At 42.2% G+C, this 21,914-nt stretch overlaps 1 protein-coding gene and 4 non-coding genes across 5 annotated transcripts in view; all 5 read left to right on the top strand.

Annotated features, from left to right (window-relative positions):
* The window catches only part of LOC140296621 (uncharacterized), a 581,862-nt gene that overhangs the window by 557,994 nt on the left and 1,954 nt on the right, over positions 1-21,914 (top strand). The window contains exons 12-14 of the mRNA XM_072379734.1: positions 15,946-16,022; positions 18,917-19,097; positions 19,182-19,880. Coding sequence (XP_072235835.1) covers positions 15,946-16,022; positions 18,917-19,097; positions 19,182-19,880 — 957 coding nt within the window. The remainder of the gene's footprint in view (positions 1-15,945; positions 16,023-18,916; positions 19,098-19,181; positions 19,881-21,914) is intronic.
* Positions 6,450-6,522, top strand: trnak-uuu (transfer RNA lysine (anticodon UUU)). The gene has a single exon. It is a non-coding gene; the product is annotated as a tRNA-Lys (tRNA).
* trnak-uuu (transfer RNA lysine (anticodon UUU)) lies at positions 7,613-7,685 on the top strand. Its single transcript has one exon. It is a non-coding gene; the product is annotated as a tRNA-Lys (tRNA).
* Positions 8,752-8,824, top strand: trnak-uuu (transfer RNA lysine (anticodon UUU)). Its single transcript has one exon. It is a non-coding gene; the product is annotated as a tRNA-Lys (tRNA).
* On the top strand, positions 9,899-9,971 carry trnak-uuu (transfer RNA lysine (anticodon UUU)). Its single transcript has one exon. It is a non-coding gene; the product is annotated as a tRNA-Lys (tRNA).

The following is a 21,914-nucleotide window of genomic DNA, read 5'->3' as shown; positions in this document are numbered from 1 at the left end:
TGCAGCTATATAATATATATTTGTTACAGTGACTCAAACAGGCCTAACGTTGGCCTGTTCGGGCCATGGTTAAAGCGAGTTTGGGCGGTTTCCCACCATAGTCCTGTGATTTTCTTAAAACCTTTTTACAGTTCCAAAGCCTAATTACTTTGAAAGTCCCACATTTGAAATGTTGTAGCACGAGTTTTCCGTTTTCACCAAGTTGACAGGATGGCATTTTGGCCGGACTTTCAAATTTGCAACGTGGAAATAACGTTTTTTCAGTGAACGCAGCATGAATGTGTCTGACGCAGAGAGGAGGATAAATGAGCTTCATAATGCACTGGCGCTGTCTTTCCTTGGAGAAATGGTGAAGTTTTTTTTTTGTTATTTTGAATACAGTGTGGGTGAAGGAAAAATATGTCACGCGAATGAAAGCAACAGTTGTTTATGAGTACATTAAACGTCAGGGCTGCAGCCATAGTTAAATTTCCATGGAGCAGGGGAGTCGTTTGCTCCGTGTTCATTTGACTCAGTCTGAGTCTGCAGAGAAGCTGCGGCTGCGCACCGGTCTGTAGCCCCACAGAGTGCAGGGATGAACGGCTCCTCTCCTTGTCCTTCCCAGCTGGGAAATGCTTGCTATCCAAATTTTGCATCCTTCTCTGGGTTCCCTTGTTCATGTTGTAACTTCTCTTCATTTGAAGGTGACTCAAATATAAACACAGATTATCCCAACATTTCACACACATGGACTTTAAGAAAATGTGTTCATTGTCAGAGCTTCTTGTGCCATGATAGTTAATTGTTAATGTCATTTTTTTCAGTTCCCTCAAGTACTTCAAACACAGTCTGACTTTGGTCACTTTTTGAGGTCTAAGTTGTTTTCCAATGTGCAATTTTACTGTCAAAAGTATTTTCAAACCTCTGATTTTTTTTAAAGAAATCTGTCACAATTTAAGTTTTGATTCTTGTCTTGTCTCGTCATTTCCTGTTTTATTTTGAAATCACTAACGTCCCTCTCCTTTCAGGTACCTTGCCCTTCCTCCTGAGTCTGCGTCTGATTGTCTTCCCTGATTCCAAAGTGTTTCCAGCTGTTATCCTTGGCTCCTCTTGTGCTCTAATAGTCTGTGTCTCCCTTGTCTTGTGCCAGTGTGTTGTTTCCACCATGAGCCTCACCCTCGCCTCTTTGTTCCACAGCCACAGCTTCCTTCAGCCTGCAGTCGAGCGTATCCTTTGTTGTAATTTATTCTTTATCCGTAGCTTTAGTTTTATTACGCTCAGTTTCACAGCCTGGTTTTGTTCCTCTGTTTTTTTGGAGTGATCTTTGCTGTAATCTTTTAATCATCTCTGTTAGCGGAGCTTTTGCGTTGGTTAATTGTTTTAGTTTCATAGCCCTCCGTTAGTGGAGTGATTTTGTGTTTTGCTCTTGGAGGATCTTTGCGCCGCCGTTATAGGTGTGCTGATAGATAACTGTTAAGGTTTCATAGTGCCTCTGTTTCTGAGAGAGCTTCTTTTGTTTAAGTCCGCCTCGTTAGGAGAGCTGCGAGTTTCTTATCTTTAATAGCTCTTTGTTTTCCTCCTGGAGTGGAGAGGCTTTTGGTTTGATCATTTTCCCAGCTCCACTCTCCTCCTCCATAGTTATTGAGGAGAGTGCTCAGGAGTTTCACAGCCCCTTTCTTTGCTCTGTGAGGAGATCGTCAACATGTTGTTTATATGAATAAACAGTCTTGACTTTGAACTCGACCCTGCATCTGTGTCCTGAGGCCTCGACAAAATCTTGAGACATATTTTTATTTTGTCTAAATTGAAGTTTTAGACTAATCGACGAGCAAATTGTTGGTCAGGAACATCCCTCGTGGGTCCAACTCGCCTCAGCTGAAGAACTCAGATGGATCGTCCCAAGAAATCTACAGTACATCTGATGTGATAGAAGTACAGCCTACAACCCCTGTAGAGCTTCTGTTGCTGCTCTCTGTCACAGCTGTGGATTGTTTCTCCAGTCAGTAACTTGTTTGCTGCTCTGTCAGATAATGCAGCGACACGTGTTTCCTACAGACTGTCACAGACATTTTTGTGCTGTAGCTTTTGAATGCTGCTTTATCGACAGCTTAATTTAACTTAAAGCAGCACTTTGCTGCTTGTTTCCTCCTCTCTCCCCTGCTTTTTCTGCCTGTGCTTTTATAAATGTGCTGCTCTGTTCTGTTAATAAACCCTTTCAGTTTACAGCCTCTGAGGCTGTTTTTACTTCTCAGACCATCCTGAAAAGGATCATGAGGCCGATGCCAGATAGTGAGGATGAGCACAGCAGCCTGGAGGAGACGTGCAGCTCAGGCTTTCTGAGAGACCACACTGAAAATGCTCAGATTGTAAATGTTCTCTCAGAGAAACAGACCTGAACAATGTTCATCTCCTAAAGCTGCTGCTGATTCTTCACACTGACTCCATATTTATGAAACCTGGTGGTGGAAAATCTACCCGGTAACATGATGGAAACATTGTTTTATTTTACCGCAGAAAGACCAGTTTCTTTTTACAGGTGAAGCAGAGATTCTTTGATCTTTGGGTAAAGTTGAGAAAGTTCTGCTGTTCAGCATCTTATTGGCAGCTTTAAATACTTCTGACTGTGTCTCTGTGGGCTCCTCTCAGGAACTGCACCAACTCCTGAAGCTGTGGACAGGTTGGAGTATACCTCCCCAGCACCTGTATGCAGGAGTTCCTCCTGAAATGACCACGCCTGTAGCCTCAGCCTGCAGGACCTGCTGAAACTGCCTCTGAAGAGCCAAAGCTAGCAGACATTCAGAGAAAAGCTCCAAGCGTCTGTTAGAAGTACAGACTTTGGCTTTGGAATGATCTGATGTGAATAATGTGAGAAACTGAGCGTCTTTAAGTTGAACATTTCAAAGTTGTAGCAGTTAGTCTGTTCCTCTGTTTCATGCTGCTCATTGAAGGCTGTGGAGCAGTGAGCCATGTTAAGGCTTTACCTCATTAACTGGAAGTGTGTGAGGTTGGTAACAGTTCAGGAGAACTGAGAACAAACATTTCAATCTGAAGCTTTATTTACAAATGTTAAAGTTTGGTTAATAAAGACAATTGAACATGAAGTGTTTGGTGCACTTTTCCATCCAGCAGTGTGTGAACGTTGGTGAACTCGTCCAGTTCTGCTGTGGCTGCATCAGCTGCTGTGGTGCGGCTGCATAGATGTGGAGTGCATCCATGAAGGGAACATCGGGGTCAGGTGACCTGGCCATGTTCTCGCTCAGGTGTCCTTCAAGCTGCACTTGGGCTCCTTCAACTCGGTCCGTTTCACCTCCGAGGTCATCAGAGCCGTGTGCTCCATCCCAGTCAGTCCCACAGTCTGCCTCCACCTGAACACAAATAAAACACCATCAGAGTTTTAAGCTTATTCAATATTTTGTAGGCTTTCTTGAGACTTAAACAAAAGCTTTGGCATCTTCAGATGTTTCACTGAAACATTTTCAGTTGCAGTCTTAAACTGTGAAGCTATGAAATCAGTTCTCCTCAGTATAAATATTAAGTTATGTAATCTAGCCAAATCATTTTAGGCCTTTTAAATGTATCATTTAAATAATGGCTCCTGATATGATGCACTCAGCTGTTTTAACACACCTGATCAGGATCCTGAAGGTGTCTGAATGATGTCCAAAGCTGGTGGGGAGACTGGCTGCCTGCTGCTCTCAGGCGGTGATGCTTCCAAGCATCCATGAAGAAGGCAAGTTGCCTCTGCAGCTGAGGCAGAAAAGCCCAGTGGAGAGCAAAGAGATGACTCATCATCAGGGGTCAAAAGCCCTTCTCTCTCCAGGCTGAGAAACAGAGTATGGAATGGGTCAAGGACTGGAACGGAAACATCTGTCCATCAGCGTTCTATCCTGGAAGAACAAGAGACATGATTCAGAGAAACATTCCAAGCAGGAAGAGAAGATGTTTCTGCTCTGAATTAGAACTTCTAGCTGCTGGATGTTATGACTCTACAATGAGGAAACTGATGCTCATAAGTTCAGTGATGGCTTTAGAAATGTGTGTCCAGCCTAATCTGGTCTTGGTGGAGCACTCGCCTGAAAAACTAAGTCTGAAAATGTTTGATGCTGCTGCAAATACAAACAGTTCCAACACAAGAAATAAGAAGAAGGAAAACATGTCTGAAGATCTTTCCCCCTCAAATATACTTTACATTTAGGAAATATGAAAAAACAACAGGCTCTGAAGCAGATGACAGATGTCATTCATGCTTTGTTCAGTGTTTTCTGTCAGTAATGGAGGACAAAGCAGAGTTTGTGAATGAGGCCAGTGAGAGTCCTGCAGAGGAACAGCAGGATGAACGTTGGGGAATAATAACACTCGTTATGTGCTCTCCTGCAGAGCTTTTCTCATAATACATCGCCATGGAAACTCCTTCCAGTAACGTGTGAGTCTGGGTTCTCTCCTCGCTGTTCCACCATGAAATGGGCGACCTCAGTATTCTCAGCAGCCTGTCAGAGCGCACAGGTGATGGCAAACCAGACGTGTTGATGGCACCAAGGAAGCTCTCCAGCACTGGAGATGCTCCATTGTTTGTTGCAGCAGACAGATGAACAGTTAAACGGCAGAAGCATCTATTCCAGCGTGAAGGACAAAGAAAAAGAAGATATAATGCATCAGATCTAAATCTGAAGAAGGTTCATTCACAGCTTCTTTAACACAAAGCAGAGAGACTGCACTGATGCAGCTTACAGAGGACTTTCACATAAGGATCCACTTCATATCAGACTCACTTTGCAGCAGCAGTCCCCTGGCATGAAGGAATGATTTCATCATTCTGTGTCCTGTGTTTGGGGGACTTAGTTGGATTTCTGCAAAGACGGCATCCAGCTCTGCGTCACTCAGTCAGAACAACATGTCCGACCTAAACCCCAGGAACTCCACCCGGGGAGTCTTAAGGTCGCTCAGGTTAGAATTCCACACTAAGACAGACGTGATTTCATGTAGATCTCATGGACAGAGCTCGCTGCCACACATTCCCACAATGCACTTGGGCCTAACAGGTCTGGCAGTCTTTCCCAGCAGTGGATCCACTGACCTGTATGAACTGCCTTTCTGAGCTAAAATCATCAACTGGTTCACAGCTACGAGCCCTTAACTCACTGAACAAACTACAGCTGCAGCAGTGTTGTTCAGGCTGTTCACAGCAGAGTTAAACTGCAGTTTAACTCACTGATGACAAGGTCTTCTCCTCCTGCCTGATCCCATGAAGATAAACTCCTCTGACACACTGATCCACCTCCACACCTTCAACACCACATTCACTGAAGAACCTCTGCATCCTGCACTCTGCTCAATTCATTCCTCTGTATCTTTATAGAAAGTGTCTTTCTGTCTGAGAAACACTCACTGTTGAGCAGAAAGTTCACTCTGCACATACCTGCCTCTTTCATTCAGAAACACATTTTCAGCTTCATGGATTCATGGAGGGATGCACAGATATATCGTCCTAACATCGGTATCAGCCAATACTCAGCTTGTTATCTGCAATCGAGGAATCAGCAGAAAGGATAACATGAACCGATGGCATTGACTGATGTTGAGCTGGTGTTGCAGGAGCTTTGCCCTGAAACTGACCGGCTTGGCCTACAGTTGCAGATTCAGCAAATATCCAGTAGATGGAAGCTTAATTCCACAGCAGGCAATCTATTCTTCACAAGAACATTTTGTTTGGGTTTACAAGTACTGAAGTAATTGAGTAGGTAAGAGTTTAACTTTTGAAACTGTGACTCCATTCTCCACCCTGGGCTGGGACTCCAGCCAAGGAAACTCTGGCTTCCGTCACCAGCAAAAGGAGCGGGTAGATCCACCAAACACAGACCAACTGAACCTGACAGAGTCATGTCTCCACGCCGCGTGATGCTAACTTAGCCTCGCGCTAACTCACACAGCAAGCTAACTTCCATGCACCGGAAAAAGTCTAAACATATAAAAACATCACCTCTGCCACCAATGTAAGCGAGCTTGCTGGGTTCATTCAACTTAACACTTTAAAATAAAAACATTAATGGAGACTGGATACAGAGTTTAACTTTCAGAACCTGCCGCCCCCGTTTTATTACTTCTACTCCCAGAATCCTCTGTACTTACTGCCTACAATACGACAACTCTAGCCAATGTGAGAGGACTCTTCACCAAAAAGCCAAGACAACGTTTCTGACAGTTGAATCGTACTGAAGTCCGCTGGAGTCCAACAATGGTAACTGGGATCAAGCACCAAAAATACAAGAGCCAGAGACGTTCATTGGAGCTCCAAACGTGTCTGATGGACGACTGTTTGGTGTCTCAGGTACCAAAGATGCTTAAATTAGAAACTGAAGGCCAAACTACACACTGTTAGGTTTAAGCTTTAACATTTGTATCAGCCAGTAAACCAGTTGGGTTGTGTGTTTTTATAAAAAGTGTCACTTAAACTGTGATCTGTCATATTCAGAGCCTGGATAGCTCAGTCGGTAGAGCATCAGACTTTTAATCTGAGGGTCCAGGGTTCCAGTCCCTGTTCAGGCGATACCTCCTTTGAATATGTCACGGTTACTATCATTGCATTATCCTACACTACGGGATTGATGTGACACAACAGACATGTAACTTTAGCGTCACTCAACAACAAAATCTGTGAAAAGTAAGGAGAGAAATAAACAAAACAACACCACCAAGAAGCTAACATGGAGAGCGAGGAGGCCACCGTGTTCATGGTCTGCATGACGGTGATATTAATCATGGACGATCACATCAGGCATCTAAGATGGAGGCTGGAAGAGCGCACAGCGAGAGTCAGGAGATGAAGAATCGAGCAGCAGGCGATACTTCTTCTTTTCATGAAGACAAGAAGGAGAGCAGAGCGCCGCGGACAAAGGAGACGACGTTAATAAGTTTAACTTATTAAACAGGTGCCGGTTGTGTCCGTGTTGCATAAGTAAACATTTCAGACAAGGGGTGGAGCTACCAGCCACCAAACACCTACGTCATGTTCCTGTGGAACCCAGAAAAGACCTCGGAGAAGGAGCTAAAATGGTTCTAGGAACTGAGTGCTGTGGTCCCTGGTTCCTGTATGTCCTAATGCATGAAAAAACGGCCCTATTTCTGAAAAGGTTATAGGAACTACAAAAGGTTCCTACAGTGGGAATGCACCTAATGTGTTCTTTGCTCCACTTCTGCTACTCTTAAAACATACGTTAAAGACAGCAAGGGTTATGATCTTCTTCGTTGTGTATGACGAGGTTTCTCAAAGACAATGAAAACACTTCCTCGTAGACATATTCACCATTCTGAACAGCCAATGTGAGAGGACTCCTCACCAAAAAGCCAAGACAACGTTTCTGACAGTTGAATTGTACTGGAGTCCGCTGGAGTCCAACAATGGTAACTGGGATCAAGCACCAAAAATACAAGAGCGAGAGACGTTCATTGGAGCTCCAAACGTGTCTGATGGATGACTGTTTGGTGTCTAAGGTCCCAAAGATGCTTAAATTAGAAACTGAAGGCCAAACTACACACTGTTAGGTTTAAGCTTTAACATTTGTATCAGCCAGTAAACCAGTTGGGTTGTACGTTTTTATAAAAAGTGTCACTTAAACTGTGATCTGTCACATTCTGAGCCTGGATAGCTCAGTCGGTAGAGCATCAGACTTTTAATCTGAGGGTCCAGGATTCCAGTCCCTGTTCAGGCAATGCTACCTCTGAATATGTCATGGTTACTATCATTGCATTATCCTACACTTCGGGACTGATGTGACACAACAGACATGTAACTTTAGCGCCACTCAACAACAAAACTCGCAAAAAGTAAGGAGAGAACAAAACAACACCACCAAGAAGCTAACATGTAAAGCGAGGAGTCCACCATGTTTATGGTCTGCATGACGGCGATATTAATCATAGACGATCACATCAGGAGTCTAAGATGGAGACTGGAAGAGCACACAGCGAGAGTCAGGAGACAAAGAATCCACCAGCCGGCGATACTTCTTCGATCCATGAAGGAGAAAAGAGCGCCGCAGACAAAGGAGACAACGTCTAAGTTTAACTTATTAAACAGGCGCCAGTTGTGTCCGTGTTGTATGAGTAAATATTTCAGACAAGGGGCGGAGCTACCAGCCACCAAACACCTACGTCATATGTGTTCCTGTTGAACCCAGAAAAGACCTCGGAGAAGGAGCTAAAATGGTTCTAGGAACTGAGGGCCGTGGTCCCTAGTTCCTCTATGTCCGAATGCACGAAAAAACGGCCCTATTCCTGAACAGATTCCAGGAACTGCAAAAGGTTCCTACAGTGGGAATGCTTCTTTGCTCCACTTCTGCTACTCTTAAAACATACGTTAAAGACAGCAAGGGTTATGATCTTCTTCGTTGTGTATGACGAGGTTTCTCAAAGACAATGAAAACACTTCCTCGTAGACATATTCGCTGTTCTGAACAGCCAATCAGAGCGGACTCACCAAAAAGCCAAGACAACGTTTCTGACAGTTGAATCGTATTGGAGTCTGCTGAAGTCCAACAATGGTAACTGGGATCAAGCACCAAAAATACAAGAGCGAGAGACGTTCATTGGAGCTCAAAACGTGTCTGATAGACGACTGTTTGGTGTCTCAGGTACCAAAGATGCTTAAATTAGAAACTGAAGGCCAAACTACACACTGTTAGGTTTAAGCTTTAACATTTGTATCAGCCAGTAAACCAGTTGGGTTGTGTGTTTATATAAAAAGTGTCACTTAAACTGTGATCTGTCGCATTCAGAGCCTGGATAGCTCAGTCGGTAGAGCATCAGACTTTTAATCTGAGCGTCCAGGGTTCCAGTCCCTGTTCAGGCAATGTTACCTCTGAATATGTCATGGTTACTATCATTGCATTATCCTACACTTCGGGACTGATGTGACACAACAGACATGTAACTTTAGCGCCACTCAACAACAAAACTCGCAAAAAGTAAGGAGAGAAGAAAACAAAACAACACCACCAAGAAGCTAACATGGAGAGCGAGGAGGCCACCGTGTTTACGGTCTGCATGACAGTGATATTAATCATAGACGATCACATCAGGCGTCTAAGATGGAGGCTGGAAGAGCACACAGTGAGAGTCAGGAGACGAAGAATCCACCAGCGGGCGATACTTCTTCGATCCATGAAGGAGAGAAGAGCGCCGTAGACAAAGGAGACAACGTCTAAGTTTAACTTATTAAACAGGCGCTGGTTGTGTCCGTGTTGTATGAGTAAATATTTCAGGCAAGGGGTGGAGCTACCAGCCACCAAACACCTACGTCATATGTGTTCCTGTTGAACCCAGAAAAGACCTCGGAGAAGGAGCTAAAATGGTTCTAGGAACTGAGGGCCGTGGTCCCTATTTCCTCTATGTCCGAATGCACGAAAAAACCACCCTATTCCTGAACAGGTTCCAGGAACTGCAAAAGGTTCCTACAGTGGGAATGCTTCTTTGCTCCACTTCTGCTACTCTTAAAACATACGTTAAAGACAGCAAGGGATATGATCTTCTTCGTTGTGTATGATGAGGTTTCTCAAAGACAATGAAAACACTTCCTCGTTGACATATTCACCGTTCTGAACAGCCAATGTGAGAGGACTCCTCACCAAAAAGCCAAGACAACGTTTCTGACAGTTGAATCGTACTGGAGTCCGCTGGAGTCCAACAATGGTAACTGGGATCAAGCACCAAAAATACAAGAGCCAGAGACGTTCATTGGAGCTACAAACGTGTCTGATGGACGACTGTTTGGTGTCTCAGGTCCCAAAGAGGCTTGAATTAGAAACTGAAGGCCAAACTACACACTGTTAGGTTTAAGCTTTAACATTCGTATCAGCCAATAAACCAGTCGGGTTGTGTGTTTTTATAAAAAGTGTCACTTAAACTGTGATCTGTCACAGTCTGAGCCTGCATAGCTCAGTCGGTAGAGCATCAGACTTTTAATCTGAGGGTCCAGGGTTCCAGTCCCTGTTCAGGTAATGCTTTCTCCAAATATGCAATGGTTACTATCATCTTACACTTCTATGAATGCACCGTCAGGTAGACTGATCAGTATTAGTTTAGTACAAGTGCATTTACTTCATTCATTTTTGTTTCCCCACGCTTCTCCTGAGCAACGACTGTTGCAGTGGGTGATTTGTGGATGCACCACACCCACCATCTGTATCTAACAACCATCCTAGAAAAGTCCTGATGTTCTGCTGCACAGTTCGTGAAGCAAGAACGTCCAGATTTTTTAAAATGAAAGAGGACGCGTTTTCTTTTTCACATGAATGCAATTACAGGAAGAAACAGAGGAAGCCAAAGCAACTGGGTGTAGCAGAGCATGATGGCTTCAGAGGATGCTTAGTATGATTATTCCCCCAACTTTAACACAGAGATTGTTTATCACCTGGCGTGGCTGTAGCTCAGGAGGAATCAGCAATCAGGAGGTCAGTGGTTCAACTCCAGCTTCCAGACACTGAACCCCCAATGTATCCATCAGTGTATGAATGGACTAACCCAGTGTTGGAATGCATGTAGTTATGTGTAGACTTAAGATGTGCTGTATGAGCGTGAGTGCATGTAGTGTTAGAAGCACTTTGAGTGGTCAGTTAGACAAGAAAAGCACTATACAAGTCCATTTACCCACATGAGCTGAAGCAACTCATGAAGTTAAGAAGGCATTTCACTTCAAAGACAGATCACAACATGAACTGGTGTACAGCACAGAGCCATTATTTATCTTGCATCTTCTAAAAAGTCAGGCAAATCTCTTCCTCTGCAGATGTAACTCGACATTTAAACGTCTGAAGGCTGGTGCAAAAAAATATAAAATAAAATGTCAATAAAGTTTATCAAATCAATTCACAATTTTAATCATACAATCCAAAGCGCTCTGCTAATCAATACAAACAGTTTAACAATGCCTTTACAAGTTTGCAAGAGTTTTCATGACAATTATCTTCCAATCGAGGATATTTCCCTGAAAAAAAATGGCAAATACATCACAACTATTTTCATTAACTGACTTAAAAACATCCCGCCTCAGTTACAGTTTACATCAGTTCCATTTTTACACCCACCCCTCATATGTGAATGAATTACCATACAATCTATAATCAGAAGAAGTCGAAGTAAGTTCCTCATTATTGTCCCATTATTCAGAACAATATTATTCAGTCTTTAAAAAGACACATTAAAGTGATAAAATTCATTCTTACAAATCAGGACACAAACTGTCTAAAGAGCATTAGCAGATACATCAACATATGTTTGGATTTTCTTATTCAAAAGTGATGAAGCAAGTCTGCAGCTATGCATGCGACACAAAGAGGATAAAGTCGGACACAGAGTTCACTAATTTGACCTGATCAAAGCTTCCATCTCACAGATGAATTTGAGTTGAAATTTATGATCAGATGTGTCCCAGCTCTGTGTTGCGTTCCTTTTAGGGATAACCAGTGCATATGGACCTGATTGACCTATCTCCTGCTCCACCCAGTACCTTAAAATGTAAACATGAGCAATATTAATAGCATTCATAGTACAGCTAATGCACTTAATTAAATCAAACAAGTTCAGTGTTGCAAGAAACAAACAGCTGACATCAAATCCTGGTGAAACAATAGTTTATACTTTGCATTAAAACTAAATCCTTTCTTTTTCTGTCTCAGCACCGGGCCGTAGTCGTGGTCAATATTTATTTTTACTTACCCAAGAGTGTCGTTGCGTCCATCAATCCAGAACCAGGTGTTGTCAGTTTCTTTTAACCCAATCCAGTATCCATGGTTAGGGCTCTGGTAATACCGGATGTTTTTACTGACAAATTCCTGGAAGTCCTGACATGGCGGATCATCGGAATCATTCACACTTTAGCAAAGGCATCAGTTATAATAATTCAAAAGAAAATGGAAATTTGGAAAATGCCATTTATGCTCTTTATAGCTCACCTGTTCTTGCAGATTATCAATAACAACCAGATCTGCAGCTTTGTCTTTGCAATAAGTTCGACTTTGTGGCCATGTCTTCCAACTTGGGGGTTCATCATAAAACAGGTAGCACTTTTCCTGGTAAAGAATCCAGCCGTCCCGACAGGGCTGACACTCACGAAATGGGCGGAGAAATTGATTAATTATTAAATCTAACATGTCAAAATCAAATGACAGCCTTTTTAAACTGACTGAAATTATACGGATTAGACCAACTTGGATTTTAATGAATGTGATTTAATTGGAATCTTATTACAATGAATTGGATTACAATTAGTTTAAAATGGACTGTAGTTGAAATGCCTCGAGATAACATTTGTTGCGATTTGATGGTATGTAAATAAAACTGAATGATAACAAATGATAAAACCTTAAAAGACTTATGACTGTTATCCTACATGAGGAACTATAAATCTATCTACTTCTAATATTTCCATTCTGGAGCATCTTTTTTGGCAGGACGTTTTCTTCCAGAATAAATCCAGCAGGTATAAACTCAAGATATTAAATGTTTTTTTCAACTTTATTAGTTGCGTTTCAGGTCTGAAAAATGTTTTTAAAAGGTTGTGATGTGGGTTAGTAATAAAGAAAATTAGACGATAGTTATTATGATTTGGCACAAAAGATGTTCAGAGGAGCTAAAGTTTGTCCTCAAATGTGATTAAAAACAATGTTCCTCAGAGAAAGACTGGAAGGGATCTGCATATTTCTGCCTCTACAGAGCAGAATATCATTAAAGCATTCAAGGAATCTGGAGGAGTTTCAGTGTAAAGGACAAGGGAGCAACCCTAAGCTGGACACCCATGACCTCTGACCCCTCAGACGGCGTTGCATCAAGAACCGTCATTCATCAACAGCTGATAGAAGCACATGGACAAGGGATTACTGTGGAAACCTTTGTCAAGCACTACAATACAGAGTTCCATTCACAAGCTTTACTGTGCAGAAAAGAAGCCTCAGAAAAGAGGCGGCGTCCACTTCTCTGGGCTCGGAGGCGTCTGGGATGGACCATCACACGGTGGAAACGTGTACTGTGGTCAGACCCATTAGTATTCCAGATCTTTGTTGGAAGAAATGGAGCAAAGAGCAAAAGCAGCATCCAGCCTGTTGTCAGCAACCAGTCCCTGCAGCCAGGCTCTGTGATGGTATGGGGTTGGATCAGGGCCCTCGGCAAAGCTCATTTCCACTTCTGTGATGGCAGCATTAATGCAGAAAAGCTCACTGAGATTTTACAGCAACATATGCTGCCTTCAAGGCCACATCTTTTCCAGGGATGTCCAAGCATTGTTCAAGCAGACCATGGAAAACCACATTCTGACACATTCCAAAGGCCTGGCTGAGGAAGAAGAGGGTACGGGTGCTGGACTGGCTGCCTGAACTTTGAAATGACAAATATGGTTATGTGCCTGAACTGCTGCACAGTTTAAGATGATTTTACTGGAAGAAAAGCTCTTCATCACTTGATATTCTCAATGCCTGAATGTCTTTTCAGTGTCATGAGAAGGAAGATTACAAAGCTTTACAGGCATGCATTTTACAGGCCTGAAATGCATAAAGAGATATACACGACCAAGATGACGAAACAATGACGTCAAGGCTACTTTTCTTTGTTTTGGGACTCTCTAAAACAAGGCTTCTGAAAGCAGAGGGTTTTCTGATCAACATGAAACTCATGTTTTAATTCTCACTTTCTGAAGAAATCAGAAACATGACATCAAAATTGAAAATGTTGATGCAGGTCAGACGTTGCATCAGGGTTGAAAGGTAAGAATGTGTTCAAAACGGTTTAAATCTCTTTAAAGAAGGCAGAGAAGATTTTACTTTTGGAAAAACTAAAGTAGCGCTTGTAGAATAAATAACTTATAGAAAACTGCATGCTTTTTATTCTAAATAAACTTTAAAAAGGGTATAAAGTACTGAATTTACCATCCTGCTAATAACATTTGGGTGTTTTTTTATGAAGTATAATGTTGTTAAATTACTTTATTATGTACTTACTTTTGTCAGGGCAGAATTAATTCACTGGAAATTTGTTGAATTTCAGGATGACTTCCAGCGTCCAGTTGAAGTCGTCTTTCTGTCTGTTCAGGTGCTTGGTCTGATTTTCTAAGATTTCAATCTCCACCATCATCAGATCGGTCCGATTCTTCAGGACTCTGTTGTCGGCAGTCAGCTGCTCGGTCCGATTTTTTAAGACTTTCATCAGCTGCTCATTTTCTGCTTCGAGGTTTGCTTCCTGTTTGTTCATTACAATGGTAACTGAACGAAAAGAGAGAGCACGTCAGTCAGTCAATATATATCATATTTGCAGTTGATATGTCCATAATGCTACTGTTATAATTGGCTTTGATCTTAGACATTATAAATTCATATTCTGTATTTTCCTAAATAACGTTCCTAGCTGGTACTTTTCCACTTTGCTCATACTGCACAACAGATGACCTTAAATGGTCCAAGACCTTAGAATGACATAAACAACTGGGTCAGATAAAACATCTCTATTAGGGCAGATAGGTCTGGTACATTAGATCCACACCTAAAACAGCACACACACACACATTGTTTATCACATCCAAAGAACACAACAAGGACAGCAGCTGGCCTGAGCATGTCACCCAAAACTGGCCAATTATACTCTGACAAGTGTGAAAACAACTTCTGTGAGATAAAGCTGAATATAAATATGAAATGTTTCCGGATAACGGGGCTCGGCCTGACGGATTTCCTGCGGGAGCTCTGGCACTCCGAGTCCAGCGCTGCAATATACTTTACATGTGACCACTAATAAATACTTTTTTAATAAACGATTTCTCCAGCTTGTTCTTGAGCTTCCAATGAAAAAACCAGGCTAACAAAGTACATCTGTGAACACGTTCACCAAAGATTCAGCTGCTCTTTTCTCCACTGTGGAAACCTCTCGACCAAACTCAGTAGTTATTATGTTGAGAGATTTCAACTCGTGTAACCTCTCCCAGGAACTGACGAGCTCCAAACAGCTGGTGACATGCGCCATGCAGGACAGCAACACACTGGACCACTTCTACTCCACCATAAAACCCTCATACCGCTCCATCCCCCACGCTGCCCTTGGACACTCCGACCACTGCATCATACAGATGGTCCCCACATACAGGCAGCAACTGAGAAGGGCCAAACCATCCAGGACTACAGTAAGGAGGTGGACTCCAGAGGCAAGGGACAGGCTTCAGGACTGCATGGAGTCTACTGACTGGGAGTCACTGAGGGGCCCTGAGGATGACAACGGCAGCTTTTCTGACACTGTATGTTGCTGCATCAGCTTCTGTGAGCAGGTCTGCCTCCCAACCAAAACCATCACAAGGCACAATAACCAAAAGCCCTGGTTCTCCAAGCAGCTCAGAGAGCTCAGGCGCTGGAAAGAGCAGGCATACAGAGAGGGTGACATGGACACATTCAGACTGGCCAGACAGGGCCTCAAGAAGACCATCAAAAATGCTAAAGAGGACTATAGAGCCAGACTGGAGCGTGATTCAGGCACCAACGACCCTGCAGTTGTGTGGAGTCCCCTCAGAACCATCACAAACGTCCCCTCCCCCGGACTAGCTGACGATCTCAACACCTGCTACACCAGGTTTGAGAGACCCCCTGCTGCTTTATTGTCTATATTATTGAATATATCCTCTTACCTATCCTTCTCTCCTCACTCTCCTCAATCTCAAAACTATCTCTCACTTAACTCCCCAAACTATCTCCAAACTATATTAATGCTTTCCAAACTCTAGTATCCAAACGATCCAAACTCAAAACCTGAACTGACTGTAACTCTCCATAAAAAAACACATTTTAAATGGAGATTGAGGGGTTTATATACCTGTCAATACTTAAGACAAAATCTGAACCGCGTCCTGAAGCAGTCACGTCGTACGGCCGCATAGCGAAGCATAGACATATACAGTAGCGAGCCTTCTGACGTCATCATTTTCAGCTCCTCCCCTAAATGCAGCAAACCGTTCCCTCCATTACTCCAGACAAGCCTCAGTCAGCACGTCTCTGAACATCACAACAGGAAGCTGCGTACAGGTAAGTCAAGAAAAGAATACATGTAGCGGTCAAACATTTGCAGAAATGCCTTCAAATTGCTTTGTGTCATTGGTTTGATTCCTGCAGCTGGACACGGGCAGTCAGAGCATGCACCAGAGAGTGAAAAAGTTTAAATAACCTGGCTGCTATTCACAGTTAGCATGTCCTGCTAATGCTAATGCTAATGCTCTGCAATACCAGACACACAGCCTCAGCTATAAATTTCCCTAAGCCGGCCAGATGGACAAATAACATGGAGCTTTATCCTTTTAGCTGTGTGTGAAACATACTTCTGGGCCCTTTTCTAACCGTTTTTAACAGTTTTTTTTATAAACTTCTTTCTGTAGTTTTGCTGAAATCTTTTGTCATTTAAAAAGTTTGATGATCAATGTAAAATTTAGAATAGTTCTTTCCAGGCTTATCTGGGTATCGTTTGGCTTTTTGATAAAACTGGAGCACAAACATGAAGAGGAGTCATAGCATTATTATAAAAACTTGTCGGTGATCCAGGAAAGTATCACACGAGCAGAAGAAATACACAGTTATCCTCAGTATCAGTGTCCGATTTCTCAGATTTACACTCTGAGAAAGACACCATTAAAAGACAGTCTGACTGTCCTCTTCAGAAGTGTCAGAATGAAAACTTCATTATTCAGTTTTCTTTACATATCCAATATTTTCTTTTATCCACGAATCAACAAGGATTGATGGCATTATAAAAAGGTTGTACATATATTTACTCATAAAGCCCACATCTGGAGTTAAAATGGAGCTAAAAGGATCTTTATTAGGAGGATCTGTGCAACTTTTAGGAGCTGATACTCTGATCTGACCACAACACAAGATCACTTTTTTCTCTTCAACTGGACACATAAGTTTACCAGTTAAGATAATTTTGTAATTAAAATAAAGGAGATTGTAGGTTATTTGGGTTGAAAAACATTTCAGAGTTTTAAGGGTCTGAGAGTTTCCTTCATCTCAAACTTTAGGTTTCACTAAAGCAGCTTTCTGGAATGAATCACTGGACGAGCACTTCTGATGCCAGAAAAACACTCCTTTATATTTAAATGACAGCCTCAGAATGGTCCACTTCATGTTGTTCTTCAGAGTGTCTCAGATCAGTCAGACAGCTCCTGCTGACGTGCTGTTAGCCACACAGAACTAGATCATTCCCCCACTGAAACATCACATCTTCTCAGTTTCAAGCCTCAGTCCAGACTGAAGCTCCCTGAGAACTGAACTGTTCAAAAATGGGCTTCAGAGTGTAAATGTGACAAATCTGAGATTACTCTGTGTTGCTTTCCTGGATCCCTGACAGCTCTTGGAAATGAGAACAAATTTAGAAATAGAGAAAATCTGAACTTCAGGCTTTGGGATGATATTGGGACCCTTTCCTCAAACAATATCTTTGTCTTAATGTAGTAAAATGATTTAAGTTGATCATGTTACACTGACTCAGATGAGATTCATGGGATATTGCACACAGTGGGTGTCATTCTACAGAGAATTTTTTTTCTGAATTTGATCAAAAAGCTCCAAATATTTTGAACTGTGACCTTAGTGGGTCTTTAAAGAACCAGTTTAAAGTTCACAGGAATTTGAATAAAAACCACAGTTAAAAGTTTAATGAAATGTGACTAGATGGTTAGAAACTGTTCACAGAAAGCTTATCAAGAGAAGAAGAAAAGTGGGTGTGGTTTAACATGCTGCACGCCACAGCTGGATCTTATTGTATGTACTGACAGTTTCAGACAGAGTCCATCAGTCGGAGGACCAGGACCAGAATGGAGCAGCAGAACCAGGATCCGAACCCCTCCACCAGGAACAGAGCCGGCTCATCCTCTGGTTCCACCGGACTACAGGTCAGTGTGGAGGACGCTAAAGACATGTGGACGGGTTTTGAAGTTCTGTGTATCTTCCGTTTGTTCTGGTGTTTCCTGGTTTCATCTCCTCTCTCTCTGAACTGGAGATACAGATGTGCTGCAGGCTAAATGATCTGCTGGAAGAAAATCAGTGGGCAGATTGTTGTGGTGGGCTTCAGATTTGAGAGGTTCAGGAGCTAATCTTCATTATTTGTGTTTATAGTCTCTGGATTACATTAATTAAACCTGGTGGTGGTAATACTTTAATGGTTAAATGTTAAATGACAGGTTTGTAGAGCTCTCTACCTCAGTGTAAATAGTTGTTTAGAGTGAAGCTAAGACTATTTCCCTGTTTGCTGTTGAGCTGAATGGCTGTAGACCACTGGGTTGTAAGCTGGAACAAAGGGTTAGTGTAAAGAATGCTATGTATTACCACAACTGTTACTTTTATTAATTTAAACCATTATTCATCAACCTTTTTCAGCCCAACCTTTAAATGGTGTTTAAGTGTACAACTTGGACAAGACTGTGCTTCCTTCTATCATTTAGAATTATTGTAGCACAAATTCCCTTTCAAAGTTTCATCTTGACAAAAAATAATTAGTAAAAGAGCAAAAAGCAAGAGTTTACTGCTTAAAACCCTGAATGTGTGCTGAACACATCAGAGCATAGTACTGATAGCTGAGGGTACTTATAAACACACCCTCAGCCTTCACATTTTATCGGAAATATTGAGACCTGTGTGGATGGGTCCGTCCAGGTCCAGTTAGAATATGTTGGTTAGCAAAGGTTAGATTAGAGAAATCTTTTGCGTTAACTTCAAAAGGATCAAAGTCTTCTTCCTCTCTGTCATTGCAGAAACATATAGCCCAAGAGGGATCCAGATGGTGCCGTTATAAGCACTGTGGGGAAGTTTTCAAAAGATCATCACATCTGAGGTATCATCAGAAGCTTCATAAAGGAGAGAAACCTTACAGCTGTTGTCAGTGTGGGGCAGCTTTCACTACGACTTCCCATCTTAAGACACACCAACGTATTCACACAGGAGAGAAACCTTACAGCTGTGGTCAGTGTGGAACAGCTTTCACTCAATTATCTAGTCTAAAGACACACCAACGTATTCACACAAGAGAGAAACCATACAGCTGTGGTAAGTGTGGGGCAGCTTTCACCACATTATCTGGTCTAAAGAAACACCAACGTATTCACACAGGTGAGAAACCATACAGCTGTGGTCAGTGTGGGGCAGCTTTCACCGCATTATCTGGTCTAAAGAAACACCAACGTATTCACACAGGAGAGAAACCTTACAGCTGTGGTCAGTGTGGAACAGCTTTCACTCAGTTATCTAGTCTAAAGACACACCAAGGTATTCACACAGGAGAGAAACCATACAGCTGTGGTCAGTGTGGGGCAGCTTTCACCGCATTATCTGGTCTAAATAAACACCAACGTATTCACACAGGTGAGAAACCATACAGCTGTGGTCAGTGTGGAGCAGCTTTCACTACATCTTCCAATCTTAAGACACACCAACGTATTCACACAGGAGAGAAACCTTACAGCTGTGGTCAGTGTGGAACAGCTTTCACTCAATTATCTAGTCTAAAGACACACCAACGTATCCACACAGGAGAGAAACCATACAGCTGTGGTCAGTGTGGGGCAGCTTTCACTCAATTATCTCACCTAAAGAAACACCAACGTATTCACACAGGAGAGAAACCATACAGCTGTGGTCAGTGTGGAACAGCTTTCACTCAATCATCTAGTCTAAAGACACACCAACGTATTCACACAGGAGAGAAACCATACAGCTGTGGTCAATGTGGGGCAGGTTTCACTCAATTAGCTACTCTAAAGAAACACCAACGTATTCACACAGGAGAGAAACCATACAGCTGTGGTCAGTGTGGAGCAGCTTTCACAGCATTATCTGGTGTAGAGAAACACCAACATATTCACACAGGAGAGAAACCATACAGCTGTGGTCATTGTGAAGCAGCTTTCACTCAATTATCTAGTCTAAAGAGACATGAACATACTCACACTGCAGATAAATGACTGGTTTAAATCAACAAATTTTATAGCATATAAGACAACGTTAACTTGGGAGCAGGAACAGTAACTACCAATCAAAAGCCTTTCTTTTGTTCAGATTAAAACTATTTTGTGTGGATTACCACCTTCTCTTGTCAAGACTTTTGTTCTGAATTTTCTGTGGGTAGCACATGTTTGAAGAACTATTGAAAGTGCTTTATAAATTGTTGGGATTGTTTTAACTGTGGCCAGCTCTCCCACCATTCAAGACAAACATGGCATCGATTATGAGTGTATGGACAGAACTATATGCAATCTGACTGAAACTAGAAACATATTTTATTCTGTTATACTGAACATTTATATTTTGTTTAAAGTTAAGATTCACGAAGTAGCTTTGCACAAGCTGTGGGTATTTATGTAAATATACAACATCTGTAGACACAATATATAATTTCATTTTAATGTGAAGTCTAGCTTTACACTAGTCTGTATTTCATTGTTCTGCATTTTATTAAAGGTCAGATGTCAACACTTCTCATGCTTTTCAGAGATATTTTTGAAGAAAATGTGTGTTTGGTTACGAGGGAAAGTTGGACTTATATTCCCCAAAGACCCAGAAATCTTTAACAGTCTGAAAAAGGTTTGGATTTGTTCCCTGTACTTTCCAGACAACTGTTTAATGACTGAAGTTGAAAGTTAAGGCTGTTCCAACACTAAAAGGGCACAAGGCTCAACTTCAAGCTGTGAAACTGTTTCAAATGTCTGTTGTGTTGGTGTCAAGAAAATTCTCTCAAAATGAGACTCAGAGACAATTAACACAAAACATTTATTTTCACAGCAAGGTGTCTGCATGACATATCAGGAAACTGACACAGAGTTGTCTGAGTTAAAAAGATTATACTATTGCTATTTATGCCACACAAGGTCATGAGACATTCAGTGAAACAAGGTTTAGATAGAAGCTGAAATAAGATAGATAGGCCTTCTCCAGCACCCTTGACCCTTGTACCTGTGTCGGTCCTTAAACAATACGTGGAACAGGACAATGAGAGTTAAACAGTTCTCAGCCCCACCACAAAATCTTTTCATTCATTTGGATGAAATCATCCTTTCTTCATCATATTCTCATTAATGATCAGAGCTGAGTGAGATTTCTTTGAAAAGACAGAATAAACAGGACTTGATGGCTTTCAGTTTTCTTCCAGAGCAGAAATCACAGGCCACATCTTCAGGTCCAGCATGGCAGTGATCAGCAGGAGCAGCTTGGCGTCCAGTCTTCTTCAGCTGCTTCACTAAATCAGCTAACATGGTGCTTTTCTCCAGGACAGGCCTCGGTGTGAAAGTTTTCCTGCAATGAGGGCATCTGTGAATTCCCTTCTTATTCTTTCCATTCCAGTAGCCTTTAATACAGTTCATGCAGTAGCTGTGTCCACAGGGAATAGTCACCGGATCCTTCAGTAGATCCAGACAGATCGAACAAGAGAAGGTTTCCAAGTCCAGTTTAACCCTTTTCTGAGCCATTTCCTCCCTTTGGCAGAGCAGTGTGTGACTCTGAGAGCAGAAACACCGTCTGTACTGTGATATAAAACTAATTCCACCTCCTTTTGTTGCAGCTGATCTTCACTTAAGAGCTCCTCTACTATCACACAATGGTTTCACACATCCTCCCACCTTCAGATCAGTTTGGGGAGGGAACAAGGACGTTTCCGCTTGAAATTTATAAATCATGATCTTCTTCTGAAATGTTCACCTAAATCTTCTCCCTGGTGCATTCAAGTGCGTGACATGAAACATGAGCTCTCATACGGCTGTTGGACTTCAGAAGAGGTAAAAACCTGCAGAGTTGAGCTGCCTGAAAACTAAAGCTGACCCCTAACCTGCAAACTTTCTGTACTCCTGGCTGGCTGGACCAAAGTCCAGAGAAGAGTCCAATATTAGCTCTTAACTCACATGTAGATTTGACCTATTAAAGGTTTGTTAAGACTGC

Source organism: Leuresthes tenuis, unplaced genomic scaffold (assembly GCF_036924035.1).
Source record: "Leuresthes tenuis unplaced genomic scaffold, fLeuTen1.0.hap1 SCAF_1, whole genome shotgun sequence".
Classification (NCBI taxonomy): domain Eukaryota; kingdom Metazoa; phylum Chordata; class Actinopteri; order Atheriniformes; family Atherinopsidae; genus Leuresthes; species Leuresthes tenuis.
Note: the sequence above shows the minus strand (reverse complement) of the source record. Positions and strands in the feature narration are given on the sequence as shown.